We start from the raw sequence: 19,545 nt of genomic DNA, 5'->3' as shown, positions 1-19,545 counted from the left end.
CTATGGGTTAATGAAAACAAGCATGATTTTCATCTATAGGTAAAAAACTGGAGGAGCCCTCAACATTCTATAAGGAAAAACTTAAGAGTTGCCATTAAGACAACTCTGAAGTACCACCCTCAAACCTATCAGATTGACTAATATTACAGAAAAGGAAAATGATAAATATTGAAGGAGATGTGGGAAAAATTAGGACTCCAATGATTCTAAAGAGCAATTTGGAACTATGCCCAAAGGGCTATAAAATTTTTCATACCCTTTGACCCAGCAATACCACTACTAAGTCTATATCTTAAAAAAAAGGGGGGGGGGTGCTATTTGTACAAAAATATTTATAGCAATTCACTTTGTTTGTGGCAAAGAACCGAAAAGCAAGGGGATACCCATCAACTGGGGAATGGCTGAACAAATTGTGGCATAAGATTGTGGTGGAATATGATTGTGCTATAAGAAGTGATGAGCAGGATGCTTTCAGAAAAAATACTTAGATAAATTTACATCAACTGATGTGAAGTAAGCAGAATCAGAACAGTGTACACAATACAGCAATATTGTTCAATGATCAACTGTGAATGACTTAGCTATTCTCAACAATTCAATTATCCAAGACAATTCCAAGACTCATGATGAAAAATGCTATCCGCTTTCACAGAAGGAGCTGATGGGTGTCAAATGAAGATTGAGGCATGCTATTTTTCACTTTATTCTTTTTTGTGGGGTTTTTTTGGTCTGTGTTTTCTTTCACAGCATGACTGCGTGTAAAACCTATATCGAATTGTCAGCCTTCTCAGGGAGGGGGAAGGGGAGAGGATATGGAACTCAAAATTTTAAAAAAACAAATGTTAAAAACCGTTTTTACATGTAATTGGGGAAAAAAATAAAACATTATTGGAATAAAATTTAAAAACCCAGAATTGCCCAGAAAGAAGTAGAATAAGTAACCTCATGGAGTAAAGTCAATGGAAGTCATCAAGTGGAAAATGAAAAATAACTTGCTAACTATGATGTAGAGAAGGTTCCAGCATGGTTTGAACTAGATGTCCTTTGACGTTCCTTTCAATTCTATGAACCTATGTTCAAGAGTCAAGGAATTCAAAAGATAGTGACTTTTCATTGGAGGCAATAGGAAGGGTATCATAAAAGAGGTAAACTTTTTTTTTTAAGTGAGGCAATTGGGGTTAAGTGACTTGCCCAGGGTCACACAGCTAGTAAGTGTTAAGTGTCTGAGGCCGAATTTGAACTCAGGTACTCCTGACTCCAGGGCCAGTACTCTATCCACTGCACCACCTAGCTGCCCCAAGAGGTAAACTTTTAAGATAAAAGGTTCTAGCAAAATAATAAAGTTACAAGTATGGTAATAACATTCACCAGAAAATTTCCAAATAGAAATCCTTTATTTAGTCTTCCCATCAGAGAGAATATGCATTTAATCTCCTAAAACCTTTCTAGGAAAAAAATCCCAGACAGATTCCAACTTACTTTAAAAGATTTATCAAGAGACGGGCAAATCCCTGCATCATGCTGATCTCCAGTTTTGGAATTGATACCAGCTCATATAATAACTTGATAAAAAGTACATGATCTTCTTTGCTAAATTTTCTTCCATAAAGCCGAATATATCTAAAGAGGGGGGAAATATGTTAAACACAAATTTATATGACTTTTTTAAAAAAGCACACATCCTACCAGTCATTCCTGTAACTTCATTTCTGTGTAGTTTTCCCATATTTTTCCCCTAATTCCATTTCCCCTCAAGACACGAATAGTCAAACAATTCTCATATTTACTTTTTGCAGAGGATTATAATTTTAAGTAATAAAAGTATTATAGTATGAGATTTCATCATCCTAGAGATACATTAATTAATGCAAAATTTAAAACTCTACTTCTGTGCGTTAATCTGTATGTCACCCCAAGGTACCCTGAAAACATAAATTCAGAATTCTTTTCATAAGCAAAATTTCATTGAAGTGAATAATGTAATTGTAGACCTCCCTTGAAAGATTTAAAAACAAAGTGTATCTACAGGAATCACTTCTCATGATACAAATCATAAAGAAAAAGAATACTTAATAGTAAATGTAAAGGGTACAATTTAAATCTTCCATGATAGGCCCTCTGAAGTATGCATATGATTTTATCAAAGCTATAAAATGGGTTATAGATCTGGTACTAATTTCCAAATGTTAAATCATATTTAAAATGAAAGTATCTTGCTGTTTTGGTAGCTGGGCCCAAGCTTATATTTTCTTTAAAAGAAAAAAGTTTCTATTTCTCAGTCAATACAATACACGTTAAAAACATTAAATTTTAAAAGCTTCAAACTCCCCACCACCCCCACAAATTTGCTGGAATTCAAATAGCATGGACTTTAAACAAGCCAGCAAAAATATCTTCATTTTCTTTAAAGTAAATTATTACTTGACATTTAATAACAATAGCATTTATATCACTTTAAGATTTACAAAGCATCACCTCATTTTATTCTTATAAAGTTACTGCTTCCACATCATGACATTCCCCATCACAGTTTTGATACATCATGGGTTGGCATAAGAAATCAAATGGGAATTTGAACTGAGTTTTGTGGAAGCCAGCAGACTACATGCAAAGATCAGCAGACAACACAGAGCCTACAACCAAATACTCAACCCAAACTTTACAATAAGGTACTGTAAACACCCCATAAAAGAAAAAGAAAAAAAAAAATCAGACTTCTCTGGTACAAAGGGAGAGCCAAAAACTGCCATGTAGATTTTCCAGACTACAGGGTGCCACACCTCCAACCCTCAAGATATGGAAAGGAGATGCTACTATTACCCATTTTACAGGAAACCAAGGCAGAGAGAGGCTCAGGGTCTAAAAAGAATGAGACCTCTGAGTTTGATTTACGACATAGAGGCTGCTATACATGTATAATCACATATTTGAGTCAGGTCAAATATCCCCATTTTATAAAAAGGAAAGGAAGGGAGACAATATGAAAGATAGTCCTTTTAATACTCCCATTGCAGCTACATTCTTCTACTCAAAAATCAAATGCTTAAAAATAAAAACATTCTTATACTGAAAGAACAGGGAAATAATAGCCTTTAACCCAAAGATTCCATTGCTAGTCATATACTTTTCCAGGGACAACTCTTCCTTTCTTCTTTGCAGAAGTGGGAGACTTAATATGTGCCACAATATATAAGTTGCTTGTTATTTTCAATCTGTTAATGAGTTTTGTTGAATTGTTTTTTTTTCCTCTTATTATAAGGGACTGCTCTCAGAGAGGGAAGAGGGATATACTGAGAAATGTAGGTGATGCAAAAACAAGTTATCAATGAAAACTATTTTTAAAATACTTATGACTGGGCAGCTAGATGGCACAGTGGATAGAGCACCAGCCCTGGAGTCAGGAGTACCTGAGTTCAAATCCGACCTCAGACACTTAACACTTACTAGCTGTGTGACCCTGGGCAAGTCACTTAACCCCAATTGCCTCATTAAAAAAAAAATACTTATGACTGAACATTATAGCATGCTGTCAATCACTTATGAAGACAATACTGACTGGACATCAATATGAGAGGACTACTCTTCTTTTACTACAATATGATATAGCATGATGTGGACCTCCTTCTGGTCAAAACTAAAATCATTGCCTACGTGTGGCCTTTTCTATGATATTAGTAAACCCTTAACTTCTCTTGGACCTTGCTCCATCAATTATTTTCAGTCTCTTATTGGCTTCTTCTCCTTACCTACCAATAGAAAAGTTTTATAACCTTAAAAAAGTAACCTTTCTCCAGCTACTTCCCAAGCAATAATTTCTCTTTTCTCCTCTCTCCTTCATTGCCAATGATAGGAATTGAACCTGTGATTTCACTAGTACAGGTAATTCTCAGGTAAGGAAATTTCCAATGCAGACCAGCACTTTCTCTGTACCATATCATCTTAGCTGCCAGAGCACTGAAAGATTAAAAGACATGTCTGCAATCACATAGCCAGTATTTCAGAGGCAGAACTTGAATCCAGGGCTCCCAGGCTTTCAATGCCAGCTCTTTAGCTATTGCTCCACGCTGCTTCAATGAGCTTCTACAAAAAACAATCTACACCTGCTGCCTCTTCCACCTCCAACCACTAGCTCCTCAAACCCCTACAATCTGACTTCCATTTTCAATACTCTTGCTTCTCTCAGATATCACTAATAACTTCCTTATTATCAAATCCAATAGTCTTTCAGTCTTCATCCGCATCAGTATTGATCTTAATGAAGCAAAGATACTTTTGGCCATCCATTCCTTTTCTACCTTGGTTTCTATGACACTCAATTCTCATGGTTTTCTTCCTTCCTCTGACAGCTCATTCTATCATTTGTTCAGCTCCTCCTCATCTTTCAATTGCTTAAATATTGCTATTCCCTAAGTCTCTGTCCTTGGTCCTCTTTCCCTTGGCCATCTCATTCACTTCCATAGTTTTAATTATCACTTCTACAAAGATAATTGACAAATCTACATCTATAAGCTAACCTCTCTAAAATTCTAGTTCTATATTTCCAATAGTCAGCTGTGTACAGAGGCAGTAGGTGGCACAGTGGATAGAACATGGGAACTAGAGTCAGAAAGACCTGCATTCAAATTTGGCCTTGAACACTTACTAGTTAGTTTCCATAACTGTCACTAAAGACAACTGATGATCATATGCAAGGCATAATGGGACACAGCTTTACCTAGATGAACAATATGAAGTTAATTGGTCAACATGCATAATGGTCTAATGACCTTGTTCACATCAGCATGTGAACTGAGGTAACTATAGTCAGCTGATTACTATGACCCATATATAATATTATATTTTAATACTATATCAAAGATAATGAAGCTCAAGAAAATAATAATGTAAAAACAAATAAACACAAAAAAATCAGCATTCAGAGAAGAGACCATAAAAGAACATCTTAAAACACAAATTTTAGCATTAAAAAAAGTAGTTAATGGGGGCAGCTAGGTGGCGCAGTGGATAAAGCACTGGCCTTGGATTCAGGAGTACCTGAGTTCAAATCCAGCTTCAGACACTTGACAGTTACTAGCTGTGTGACCCTGGGCAAGTCACTTAACCCTCATTGCCCCTCAAAAAAAAAAAAGGTAGTTAATGTGGAAATATGTTTAACATGATTGTACATATATAACCTATATCATATTGCTTTCTGTCTTGGGGAGGAGGGAAGAAAATTTTGAAAAATCTTATAAAAATGAATGTTGAAAATTAACTTTACATATAACTGGAAAAAATAAAATACTATTAACTAAAAACATACTTTTCAGTTTTAGATTTTATACCTATGACACTCACTAGGTCCTATAGAAAGTGTTAAAATACAAACATTTAATATATGTTGCTCTTCCAAAAAAGGAATATTATGCAAAACCTGCATCTTAAAAACTGAATAACAGAGCACCTCTCCTTTTCTACTTTGCAAAAAAGCTGCATGAGATGATTTTTAGTGGGGCATTAAAAGAAAAACTCTATAGAAACAAATTACCCCTTATTAGGAAAAAAGATTCAAACTCTGGGTAATAAGGGATCTCAAAGCTAAGAGAAATATCATTGACAGATTCCCAGGAGAACAGAAGTTTAGTACTACTTTGTTGCTAAAATACACAATTTGTCTGGTTCCCGAGACACATCAGTCTTCCCTTGTTTTCTATAATACTCCCTCGTCCCTTCCCACAATTAAATGACGCCGATCTTTCTTTATTTATAACCTACTAAAAGATCCTCACACTACTACCTATCTGGAAACATTTGAAAGCCCTAAATGTAATTAGGAGGAACTTTCATAAAATATTTCACAAAGTCGGTGATGATAAGTTCATTATCTTCCATCCTCCTACAAGAAAAAACAAATAGCGACAGACAATACAAAGCACTTTTCACCTGCCTCCCCCTCACAACGTTTTAGAATTAAGCAAATGCTTTAATTTTTAGTCTCACTAAGTTAACATTCAAATGCATGCCAGGAACAGTAACTCTCTAATAAAATGTAGGACACAGTGAAATATTTCTTTCCACTATTTATTGAGGATGTTAGTTTAATTCGTAATACTGACGATGGAAACATATTAAAACAAAAAACTAATAAACTAATCAGATTAAACCACCACATTGTAGAAATGGTCAAATGTAAGGAAAATCAATTATTTTGCTAGTAGTTCAAAAGGCCAGACTGGGAGGAAAGTCCCACTGCAAACTTTACCATTAATAAGTTATTTAATTTCAGAGCAAAGGATTTATTTTTAGTCATTTATCTAGCCTAATGCAATTAGTCAGTGATGGGGATGCAAAGAAAAACCTTTATCATCTACATGAGAAAACTGAAGCCCCCAACAGGCACTGACTTGCCCAAGGTCACTCAGGTATGAAGTAGCAGAGGCAGGACTCAAACTGAGGTTTTCTGACTACTTGATGGCAGCTCTTTGTCAAAAGTGAGAAAATAGTCAAGTTCCACCCTCTTTATCTCAAAACATCTTAAAAAGCACCAATCTTTATTTAAGAGTGAGGACCACAGATAAATTTCCATGAGGGAAAACACCATTACAGTGCTGGGGAAAAAAAGAAGTAAAAAAATGGGTTTGATTCCTAATTCTGCCATATACTACCAATGGTCTTGGCCACTTTAGGCTTCGGCTTCCTTGTGTCTAAAAGTCTATGTCTTCCTTTCATCTCAAGTGCTTAGCACAGTGCTAGTACATTGTACTTTCTATCTGTAAGGAAGGGACCTTGTACTCAATAACCTCCAAAATCCCTTCTGGTTCAAAATCTAAAATGGAATTAAAGCAGCTTTCAAAAGAAAATTTTATCACAACATGTATATTAGCAAGAGGAATATGCAACTAAAAAACTAGAAAAATCAACAAATCAGACACATACACATACTTCTATGCTGATCCACGCTGACTGGATCCACTACAAGTTCACCACCTTATCCCAACTAGACCTACTGCAGCAAGAGAACCCTTTTACCTTTCCCCAACTGATTCTCTAGCTCCTAGTTTCTTAAACTGTGGGTCAAGACCCCATGGGGGTCACCTAACGGAATGTAGGGGTCACAAAAAATTTGGCAACAGTAAAAGGTTACATATACCTTTTTTATATGCCTATATACCCAGGGTCGTGTAAAAATTTCTCGGGCAAAAAGGGGTCACGAGTGGAAAAAGTTTAAAAAGATTTGGCCTAGTTTACCCTGTAAATACCTGTTGGAAACCTCTTCTCAAATTTATGACAAGCACACACTATCACCATCCTCTCAGCAAAGGTCCTCACTTTACACATTCTCAGGGGAAAAAAAGAAAGAAAAAAAAATCAAGGCTATGCACTCAACTTTCTCTCCTTTTCTTTCTCCTCCTCATCTCATAACCCCTGACATCAATAATCACCTTCCCCAACAGTACCTCCTACTTTTTTCCAGTTGCTGATGAATATACATGTACCTTTGATTCCATCTTTCTTTTCTCCTCCAGAAGACTGGACCTACTATCATTCCCTTTCTTTTTTCTAATCTTCAGTCTTCCTCTACTAGCTGATTCCATCCTTCCAATATACAAGCAATGCTTAAGTCCCCTCCAGCAATAAGAGATTTTACCATTTCCTTATAACAATGGGCCTATATCTCTCTTCCCTTTCTCAGCCAAATTCCTTTTAAAAACCACCTACATGGGGCAGCTAGGTGGCGCAGTAGATAGAGCACCGGCCCTGGATTCAGGAGGACCTGAGTTCAAATCCAGCCTCATACGCTTAACAATTACTAGCTGTGTGACCCTGGGCAAGTCACTTAACCCCAATTGCCTCACCAAAAAAAAAAAAAAAAAAAACCACCTACAGTCAATGCCTCAACTTCCTCTTGCACTCTTTAAAACCCCTCCAATCTGCCTTCCAATCTCATCACTCAAGTGCAGTTGATCTTTCTAAAAGTTACCAATGATTTTCTAACAATCCAATGGCTTCTTTTCATATTCTTATATTCCTGTTTTCTTCTGCTCTATTTGACACCGCTAACTTCTCTCTTTTTCTTCTCTACATCCTCTCCTAGTAACCTCAGCAGTTCCCATGTATTTATACTTTGTATATTGATGACTCCCATATCAACAGATCTAGCCCTCCCTAGTCTTCCTCCCAAGCTCCAGTCTCTCACCACCAAATGTCTATTGGGTATTTCAAAAGAAATACTTCCTTTCTAGTAGTATCTCAACCTCACCATGTCCAAAAGAGAATTTATTTTTCTCTTTAAACCCACCATTCTTCCCAACTGTCAACTACTGTTGATATCATCATGCTCCCAATTACTGAATGGCACTTCAGCATGGCCTGCACTCCTCATTCTCTCACCCCTCTATTTCTCTCACCCCTCTATTAAGCCAGCAGCCGAATCTTGTTTCCATCTCCACAAGTGTTATATATTCTCATTCTCATTCATTCTCATTCTCTCTCTCTCTCTCTCTCTCTCTCTCTCTCTCTCACACACACACACACACACACACACACACACACACACACACACACACGCCTACCAAGTTCAGGCCCTCATCATCACTTCCAGCTTGGACGATGTCAAAAGCTTATTTGGTCTCCCAGGCTCAAACCTTTCTTCCCACTCCCATCAAACCTGCCCACATACACCAAACACAGCTACAGTATAGATCAAAGAGACTGATTTACTTCTTTTTGGGGGGCGCGGGGGGGCCCCCCCCACAGGGCAATGAGGGTTAAGTGACTTGCCCAAGGTCACACAGCTAGTAAGTGTCAAGTGTCTGAGGCCACATTTGAACTCAGGTCCTCCTGAATCCAGGGCTGGTGCTTTATCCACTGTGCCATCTAACTGCCCCCTGACTGATTTACTTCTAGGCCCAGTTCTTCTACTAAGTCACTTTACCTCTATAAGCCTTAGTTTCTTCTCTGTGTTATGAAAGGGATGAATGAGATAATCCTAAACTTGGTTCCTTATTTGATGTCCCTCTACTTAAGGAAGAGGAACGTAGTAAACTAGCATCCTCGCTGTAGGCCAAGGGAAGAGTCTTTATTGTAGATGATCAATCAATATATGACTGTTCAAAGGTACTTGTGATACCGCTGGCTTCTAGCCTTTGCTGGTACTCTAACACAAATAGCTAGAATGCAAGGGAAAGGGAAAGGGAAGGGAAGGCAGATACTTTGTCAAACAAAGAAACTAGCTAAAGTGATGAAAAAAGTCAATAATGAAACTTTCACCTGGGGGTAGTGGGGGTTGGCAAGGGGGAACCTCAGAGTAGGACAGTAAATGAAAACAACAAATCCATCATTTTAAGATCTTAGCCATTTATACAATACAGCAGTTTAAAAACAAATGATTCATGAGGATCATTTGGTTTTCCTTTTGAAAAATTTTCAGACTTGTAAACAATGAATAAAATGACCAAATCAGGCAAGTCACGGTGAGAACACTGTGTAAGTTTCAAAGACAACACATCATTAAACAGGTCCATCATCTTTGGGAAGATTTTACAGAAGGTAATCTGAAGATCATCAAATCTGGCACAAATAGAAAAGACTTCACTACTGGTTAAACAAATAGGTCAGAATTCACTGTTGGTTAAATAAATAAAAAAGACTATTGTTGGTTAAGTACACTAGCCACTGGAGTTTCAATAGCTTATATCAAAAAGAAGCATGCTATTTTACAATTACAGATATTCATAAGAACTTCTAAGGGAGAAAAAAATCCAATTGTGGTATTTATTAACCACTGAAATGATACTCCCTTCACTTTTCCCAGTTATTTCTCCATCTCTTCTTCCTCTCCTGACAAGGCCACATAAAGTGAATATATTCTTACTTCTATAACTGCTTTAAAAATTAAAACATGCCCCCCCCCCCATTCAAACCATATCTTTTCACCTTTCAGGTATTTTGCTATTACTGCATCATCTAGCTTATCCATCGTTCTCCAAATCCTATCCATCCTTCAAGGTCTAAGCTTAAATGAAATTTCTATGAAGTCTTCCCCTGGAATAGTGAGGGAACTAGAGAATATGCCATATGAAGATTGATTAAAAGGATATAAGAATGTGTAGTCTGGTAAAAAAAAAGACTTGGAGAGCCACAATTTTGTTGTTCAGTCATGTCCAACTCTCTGTGCTATGATTTAGGGTTTTCTTCCTTCTCCAGCTCATTTTACATATAAGAAAGTGAGTCAAACAGGGTTAAATGACTTGTCCAGGGTCACACAGCTAGCAAAGTATCTGAGGCCTAATTTGAACTCTGGAAGATGAGTCTTCCAGACTGCAGGCCCAGAGCAGCTGAAGAGAGGGGCCAATTGCTCATACCCCACCACAGTAACCAGTATTATAATATAATCAATAAATAATCACTGACTAAATGATTTAGAATATAAATTTATTGGAAAGAGTCTGCACTGTTTTAACTTATACAACCTGACAGGCAGTTTCTGAGACTTTTGGTAACTAAAAAAATTCATCACTTTGCAGCTAACCTGGTGATAAGCCACTCAAAACATGACTAGGTTACACCCGAGGCAAAAGACACCAGTTTTGAACAAGCCTTTTCAGCTTGGTAGGACCTCCTGGAGCTCACATTCCACTGGCACCAATTTCAATAACTTTCGGTCACTTCCATGCCAAAATTAAGGCTTTGGGGGATTTTCATGGAGGAAATTCTTTATATCTATAAATGAATATAAGTATTTAATAAATACAACATTATCCAATTCAAACAAACAAGAATAAAACACTAAAGGAAAATAAATAGCAAAGATGTACCTATGTTTTAATAGTTTGATCTATACCTAAAAAAAAAAACTTTTGTTTCTAAGCCATTGTTGTGTCTGTTACACACTGCCATACAACAATATATAGATTCACAAAATTATTTTGTTAAAAAAATTTCCCAGATCAAATAATTGAACACTTTCCTTTAAAAAAATAAGAAAATAGAGGCAGCTAGGTGGTGCAGTGGATAGAGCACCATCCCTGGATTCAGGAGGACCTGAGTTCAAATCTGACCTCAGACACTTGATACTTACTAGCTGTGTGACCCTGGGCAAGTCACTTAACCCTCATTGCCCCGCAAAACAAAACAAAACAAAAAAATAAGAGAATGGGGGGCATCTAGATGACGCAGGGGATGGAGTGCTGGCCCTCGAGTCAGGAGGACCCGAGTTCAAATCTGACCTCAGACACTTAACACTTACTAGATGTGTGACCCTAGGCAAGTCACTTAACCCCAATTGCCTCACCAAAAAAAAAAAAAAGAAAGAAAGAAAAGAAAAGAAAGAAAACGGAACAAGACATCATAAAAGCCCAAATTTTCTAATATTTCCATCTAACATGGGAGAGGAGGGCTTATAAAGTAATTATAATTAACTTTTTAATTAAGCAACCCACTATTTGCAGTTACAATATGATTATACTCATTTCACAGCTGGGTGAAATGGAAGCATTTTTCCTCCCAGGCAATGAGGGTTAAGTGACTTGCCCAGAGTCACACAGCTAGTAAGTGTCAAGTGCCTGAGGTCACATTTGGACTCAGGTCCTCCTGAATCCAGGGCTGGTGCTTTATCCACTGTGCCACCTAGCTGTCCCCTAGAAACAATTCTTTAAATTTTTCATGGGGGAAGAACAAAACCGAAAAGCTTTTAAAAAAAAAAATGTATCTAAAGCACTAACAATTATGTGTGTAAACCAGACTGGCTCTAATATACAATCTATTTCTCATTTCATTTTATATAGGTTATGGAGAAGCATGGCAGCTCAACTGAAATCATAAAACCATAAAACTTTTAAAACTGTAAATCAATAGTATCAAATTTCCCATAACAACAATCGATTTACTGCAATATGAATACCCTCTACTTCTAAGTTACTCTCCTTGCCACCACAACTTCCAGTCTCAGGGTTATATCACATTGCCCTCTTTCTCATACTTATAATGCCCTCTCCCCTCTTCTTTGTCTAATCACCTAATGTTGGCTCAAATTGAATCTTAACCCAGAAACTTCCAGAAAATTTCCCCAAGGTAGACCGCTTCACTTTGACTGCAGAAATAAAAATGTTGCTCATGATGAATAATTGTATTTTGATCTTATTTTCTTTAAAAAACAAACAAATCTGTAGTCAAGATTGGCCCAGGGCATAAAAATCAAAGGTAATAATCTGAATTTTGTCAAGAAAAAGATGTTGATTAGAAACCAGTTCCTTACTTGACACAAAGAAAATAAAAACAAATCCCTTGTATCCACAATCTAGTAAAAAAGCAATTTTTAAAAAAAAATCAGTGGTTACTTCCTAAGTCATATGTCAATTTAAGAAGGCAGCACCCTAAAAAAACCAATACTCAGGGAAATTTTAAAAAAACAATTCTTGTTCTTAGTCTGCCATTTTACAAAGTAATCCTAATTAAAAGAAATATAATGATGTCATAGTCACTCATGCATCCCTTACAATCTTTAAACAATTAAATTTGGTACTGACCAAAGGACATATATTTGGAAGCTAAAGAAAACTTCCTGCTACAAAATGACACATTCAAACTTCAAAATAACTATAAATTTTGTGTTATTGTTTGTGGCTTTCCTTCTGAGTTATTAATACGTAACACTAATGGTGGTTTTTCATTTATTCATTCAATAACTATTTATCATAGTGGATACTGTAAATCATTGGAATACTGTCAAACAGCATGATATGAAGGAAAAAGTCCTACTCCAGAAGTCCAGAGAAACCTAGGGCTAAAATTCACTTAGAACACCTATAAATATGTTAAAAACTAAGAGAATCACTTACATTCTCTGTGCCAGTCATGGGCAAGCCAAGATTTCCCTATCTGTTAAACTGGTTCACCAGGTTGTGAAAGATCAAATGAAAAAATGTTATCTGAAGTGCTCTGAGCTTTAATGAACTATATAAATTCCAGTTACTATTTATGATACTAATATTATTGGAAACTTCAGAAATCCTTTACCATTTAAAAGCAAAATAAATTCTTTCTTTTTCAAATGCTACTACTTTTGGGGTTCTCTCTCCACATTTTAAAACACAGTCACTAAAATGTTCTATTTATGAAGTTTTATCTCAAAAAGTGAGTGCTTTTAGAGTCCTTAATTGTTTTTAACAATTTTTCAAGAAAACTAGTACTTTGCCTCTCCTATCTGAACACCAAGTCTAGCTGAAAAAGCACTGGTTTGGGAGAGAAAAAGATGCCTATTCTACTGCTGGATTTGCTAACTAGTGTGTAACCTTAGGCAAGTCACTGAAACTTTTATTTCTCAATATCCATAATCTATTAAATAGGTATAATGGCACCTACCCTATTTTTCAGGGATCAAGTGTGATAATAAAAACTTAGAAGTACTAGGGAAAGTATGAAACACTATGCAAAATATAAGAGATGGAACATACTTCAGAGGGCACCTAGTCTAAACCATACTCCTCTAAAATAGCTTTTTCTAACAGAGGATAAGAGACAGCAAGAAGACCTCCAGTGAAAGGGACCCCACTATCTCATAAAGCTGTTACATTCCCTTCCTGGACAATACCAATTGTTAGAAAGTTCTTCCCCTCCTATTTTAGAATATTATCCATTTTATTTCAAATTCTACTGCTTTGGCAGCATGGTATAGTAAAAAAACAAACAAACAAAACAAAACCCAACAACAACAAAAAACCCCAACCCACCACGCAGGGATCTAAAATCAGATGACCTGGATTCAGTTCCTGCTACTAACACTTACTACCAAATGACCCTGAACAACTCACTTCACCTCTTCTGAGTTTGGGTTTCCTCATCTATAATACTTACCCATGGCCTTTGAGGGCCGTTATGGGAGAAGAACTTTGCAAACTTTAAAAGCACTATATAAAAGCTGAACTATAACTTAAGTGAAAAACCTTTAGCACCTCTTTAAATTCATCGGTTTGCAGCTGGCTCTACCACACTCTTTTTCCAAGCATTGAACCAAACAATAGTCTAATACGATTTGAATAATGATGACAGAGATGTGAAATGTCACCAAAGATTCTGAATTCTAGGACCTCTGTAGCCACTATTACTTTTTACTTTTCACAAATAGGCATATTTGTTAACTCACCATCTTGGCTAAACTCCAACTGCAGGTAGTTACATAATCTAATTAAATGAATTACGTAGTTTCAACTGGATAATCTCTTTCCTGTCCTAGAAGGCTACACAGTGCTCTTGATCATAATTAAACAATTGCTGGTTCATTCTGAAGGGAACTACTCTTTAATTAGCAAATGAAATAGTTCCTGAAAACAGTATATACAATCATGCTTCATTATAAAGCAGCTTAAGGTGAGAGAATTCCACCATACCATTAGGGATTAAATTTGTTACACTAAATCAACTTCACATTTCCAGAATTTGAAAATACAAATGGAGGGGAAAAAATGTGCTTTCTCATCTCTGCTTCACTACAAGTCCTCTCTTTGGATGAGTAAACTGTGATCTCACCACCGGTCACAATATGGAGGAAGGGAGTGCCTGGATAAGGCAATAGCTGGTTGCTCCCATTTCATCTAATAATTCTAAATAAAGAATCACAGAAACGGGATTTTATAACCAAAAGAGTCCTTAAAAGATCATGTAGGCCAATCTATTAATTTCCAAGAATGGAATTGGCTACTTTGGGAAGCAATAAATTTCCCCTCACTGAAAGGCTTCAAGTAAAGAAAGCTAGACTACCACTTGGCCAGGTATGCCAGTTCAATTATGGGTTAGCTAGCTATCCTATGAGGTCCCTTCCAACTAAAAACATAACTGAGTCTGCTGCTTCTATGAAAAATACAAACAGCTTGGCACTTAAGGCCCTGAAAATTTTTTCTCTGGCCCACTTTTTTAACCTTAATACATATTCCTCCCAATCATGCATTCTCTTTTCCAGGCAAACTGAACTATAACCTGTTCCCTCATCTGTCCTTCACACCTAGGCAGAATTCCATCCCTGAGTCTTAGATTCCAGATGTTCTTTCAATACTAGGTTCAAATGGCATCTCCTCTATGGAGTTTTTCTTGATCCACCTGGTTAATGATATCCATCCTGAAAACACCCTGTATTTGCTTCTGCACATCAGTCCTGTAGCACTTTGAGGACAGGGAAGGGAATCAGCATTCATATAGCTATTGTGTGTGAGGTACTTTAAAAAATGATATCTCATTTGATCCTCACAATCATATGGTGAAGTAGGTCCTGTTATTATTCTCATTTTATAGTTGAAGAAACTGAGGCAAACAGAATTTAAGTGACTTGGTCACAGAGGTCACAGAGCTAGCAGGTGTCTGAGTTTAGATTTTAAATCAGCTCTTCCCAGTTTCTCCAGCCCATTTTATAGATGAAGAAACTGGGGCAAACAAGGTTAAGTGACTTGCCCAGGGTCATACAGCTAATAAGAGTCTTAGGCCACATTAGAACTTAGGAAGATGAGTCTTCCTGACTTCAGGCCCAGTGCTCTATCCACTGCACCACCTAGCACCCCCTTTTACTAGGCCAGATTAATTTCAGTAGTTCTATATCCAGAGACAACCAATAATTCTTTTATCCAGGGCAAATTCTAAGGACTATACCCCCAAGAATGGACAGAACTTAAAATACTAAATGTTAAGACTACGTACAAAATGAAGAGAGACTAGAGGGCACCTCCTAAACCAGAATTAAATCCAAACACCAATTAATAGTTACTAAGTGTAACTGATGCTTGAACAGCTCTATGACACCCAGTCTGGAATATATACTTATGGGTCAGAAATAGAAACATTCCAGCATCTCTGGATTTTCATTCACTGCTGTGGTTCCTGAGTACCTCCTTCCAAGCTGTGTCCAGCAATCACTCTGCTCTGGCTAGCTACTGTACTTATAATAAAAAAAATTGGAAAAACAGGATCAAATATATAAATTTTACTTGAAGAAAACTTTTCAGGAACATTAGTTATTTTACATATTAAAAGTTTCTACTGTAGTAATAAAAAAAATTGTGAAATTTCAGAGATAAGGGTATCTTATACAACCATCTCACTTTACATATGAGCAAGTAGAGGCACAGAGAGGCCACAGGTCACAAAGCTCATTAGTAGCACTTTATTACTCTCTTTCTGCACATTTCTAAATTTGGAAACCACTCAGTAATTTACTTCGGCCACAAGTTTCAGTAGCATTTGTATATAAACTCCTATGGTGAGCAAAACTAAAAACAAGTTTAACTGTAAACAGTATGACTTAACAGATGGCTAGGAGGAAATATACACCCTAGGTCCCAATGTCCCATAATGCAATCACAAGAATCAGTTTGCAGGATGCAGCCACTGCTCCAAAACAAAATTCTACCTGATATTATTTCTTGGTAAACAAGAGCATGCTTGTTATTTATGTCAGTGGCAAAACATTTACTGATATGATCTCAACCACAGATAATCCAGTGTCACTATCAAAAACTGTATTCAGCCTACTTGGCCCTTTTATGTTAAAGGACATTTCACAAACAAGATATTGCCAAAATATCCACTTTACCAAATGGGACTATCAAAAACCTTTGGCAAATAAATGTTTATTCACAGCCATGTGGACTCTGGGTACAAAACTCAAACTAAATATCAATGTATAAATGACTGGAAAATAGATATTTCAAAAGAACTGTTTGTTAGGACAAATGGTATGCTTTAGGCAAGTCTAAATTGAGATTAAAACAGAAAACTATCAGAAATGAGTAGAGTGTAACTTTGTTTTTACTTAAGTATGACAACACTGTAAAGCTCAGTTGACAAAATCTCTCTGGTTTTAATCACTTGCCAAGTTGTTTCTTTGTTTTTAAACTTTTCAGTAATTGTGGTGCTTCTACCTGTTGGACTTTTGTCCAGAACAAGACTTCCCCAAACATAGCTCTGCAAACTTTTCACTCTAGTCAAGTGAGATCTATTTAACCTTGATATCTTACAGGTTTTCTAGAAAGGAGCAGGAGCAGATTATTCCACGTTCTGATTTTGGTTGTCTTTTATCGAAGAGATACTTACTTCTCCCAAATGACACAATTTTTTCACTTAAGTCTCTAAGAATGGTCAGGTGAGAATAACAATCCCATGGCAAAATTTAAAGGGCTCTAACATTATAAAATCCCGAGTCATTCAATTTATGCAGCTGATTTTAGTAAACACTGTCCAAGTGACTTTTCTCTTGGGCTCACTCATCCATACTTGTGTTTAGCTACAAGGCCAGAAGATTTTTTTAAAAGGATCTTGGTTAAAAATGAAGCTGATCAAAGGTGAAAGAAAAACAATTCTCATTTTAAAAGCTTACTCCACCACAGAAAAGCAGTAAAAAATGTATCTATCCTTTATGCTTTTCCACAGACAGTTTTTACTGACTTTTTGTTTAATTAACATGTCTAGGTTGCAGCTGAGTATTCTGTATAACAAAGACTTCAACCAACTACTCAGTTACTAATTTGGGTACATTATACATCTGAGAGTTTCATAAAGCTTAATGACACAATCCTGATACATAAGAAAAACCAGCAGCTTCACTGCACCCTTCCCACTTTTCTTCTGAAAACAGTAAAGATCTTCAGATGGAAGGAAATATAATTATAGGGAGGCAGCCTTTGGCTTTCCTTAGCTAATAGCTGATTCATTCAATATTAAGAGTAGACTCACTATTCAAACACCCATACCTCAAGAGTGAATTTTAAGTCCAACTTTTTAGTCCGTTTCAAAGTCGACTAAAAAGCAGAACAGTGTTATTACCACACGTCTCTCTATTCAGGAACTGGTAGCATTGACTTTGTCAGAGATCAGAGCCACATTTGAAAAGGAAGAGCAGGGGAGAGAATAGGGAAATCAAAGGAAGAAATTCCTCATTCCCAGAGATACACCAGGAGCTATAGCTTAAACATAGTACTCTCTAGTATGGGCAAGGGAGAGTGTGAGTGTGTGGATATGTGCGTGTGAAAGAGAGACAGAGAGATCCCCGTAGAGAAAAGCCTTTGCTTTCTTTCCTCCCCACAACTGGGCCTCAAGGGTTAGAGAGACAACAACCCGAAAATCCCCGGGGTAAAGCAAAGTAGAACTAAGCCAGCAAGCCGGAGCCGACCCCAAAAGAAAGTAACCCAGGGGGGATTTCAGAATCAGTTTTATTCCCTGACCCCACGGGAACCGCAAAGGAAATAATGTTGCCAAGTGGAACGAGATCCTGGTTTTCCCAGAGGAATGGGAGCGACGGGAGGGGGTGGAAGGGAGGAGAGAGGAGTAGGAACTTGACCTGTACCCTGGAGGGGGGCGGACAAAGAGCACCCTTAGACGCCCCCGACCTCCAGCTAGCTGTTACTCGACCTAAAACTACGCCCTCGCTCCCCTTCCTCAAATCCCACCACACACACACACACACACACACACACACGCACACAACTACAGGAACTCGTCCCCGGGCCCCCCGGGTGGGGGGGGGAGGGAGGTGCTGGGCTCTAGGCGGACGGTGCGTGCGAGTCACTTACGTGGAGAGTTTCCTAGTCCAGAAGAGGCCCCCCGGCCACAGCTCCTGCAGCTGCACGGCCCGGCCCAAGTTGCCTTTGATCTGGGCCAGCAGCAAGTCGGACTCGTCGTCCAGCCGCTCAGCGTAAGGAAGCAGCTTGTTGTAGACAATCTCCTTCTGCGGGACGAAGCCCCGCGAGGAGGATCCCAGGTTCGTAGCGGAGTCGGGGTCCCCGCCAGGCTCCGGCGGTTCCCCGCCTCCCGCCCGACCCTCAGGCTCCATAACCCCGGGGACACCCCCCCACCCCTCCCCCCAACCCTCCCCGACCCCCACCCCCGCTCGGGGCTCCTCCTCCTTCTTCCCCTCCTCCGCCGCCTCTTCAGCTTTCTGCTGCTGCCTCCGCCGGCCCCCTCGCCCTCGGCCGCTGGGCCCCCCTCCCCCCCCCCGACCGGCGTCTCTGCCTCTCGCGCGGTGCCCGGTTCGTTGGCTGCCGGATCCTTACTCCGCCCGCCCCGCCTCGCACCGGCTGTGCTGGTGACGCTGCAGCTGCCGGGCCAGGAGGTTCCGGAGGGCTCTACGTCACTTCCGGGGAGGGTCGAGGAATTGGGGGAGGCGGTAGAAGCGGCCGCGGGGGCGATCCTAAAGGAGAGAGACCTCTTGCCACCACACTTACCCTTATTGTCGGGTTCCCTTCTCCTCCCCTCCCCCCGCAAAAACCGCGCACGTGCAAACCCCTGGCTCGTTCTTCCATTGGTAGACCGAGCCCCGCCCGAGGTGCTTGTCAGAATGCTCAGCTGGGCTTCTGACTTGCGGTCAGACCCTGAACTAGAGTTCCCCCCTCCCCCTCCCAGCTCAGGGCCCTGACTTCCCCACGCACCCAGAGAGCGAGGACGAGGAATGGAGAGCTGGGGTCCTGCAGCCCGGGGAGCCTGGGGCCAAATCCCACCTTCTAACTCCCGCTGCCACTGTCACCATGGGCAGCACACTTGATTTTTCCGGGCCTCAGTTTCCTCGTTTGTAAAATAAGGGGGTTGAAC

The 19,545-nt window shown here is 38.7% G+C and overlaps 1 protein-coding gene across 2 annotated transcripts in view; it reads right to left on the bottom strand.

Moving 5' to 3' along the window:
* The window catches only part of PSME4 (proteasome activator subunit 4), a 112,181-nt gene extending 93,383 nt beyond the window's left edge, over positions 1 to 18,798 (bottom strand). For both annotated transcript variants that reach the window (XM_043981850.1, XM_043981851.1), the window contains exons 1-2: positions 18,531 to 18,798; positions 1,480 to 1,620 (exon numbers count right to left, since the gene is read on the bottom strand). In XM_043981850.1, coding sequence (XP_043837785.1) covers positions 1,480 to 1,620; positions 18,531 to 18,790 — 401 coding nt within the window. In that variant the 5' untranslated portion in view covers positions 18,791 to 18,798. The remainder of the gene's footprint in view (positions 1 to 1,479; positions 1,621 to 18,530) is intronic.
* Positions 18,799 to 19,545: the final 747 nt, after the last annotated feature.

This window comes from Dromiciops gliroides, chromosome 2 (genome assembly GCF_019393635.1).
Source record: "Dromiciops gliroides isolate mDroGli1 chromosome 2, mDroGli1.pri, whole genome shotgun sequence".
Taxonomy (NCBI): Eukaryota; Metazoa; Chordata; class Mammalia; order Microbiotheria; family Microbiotheriidae; genus Dromiciops; species Dromiciops gliroides.
The sequence above is the reverse complement of the archived record's forward strand: the minus strand, read 5'-3'. Positions and strand labels throughout refer to the sequence as shown.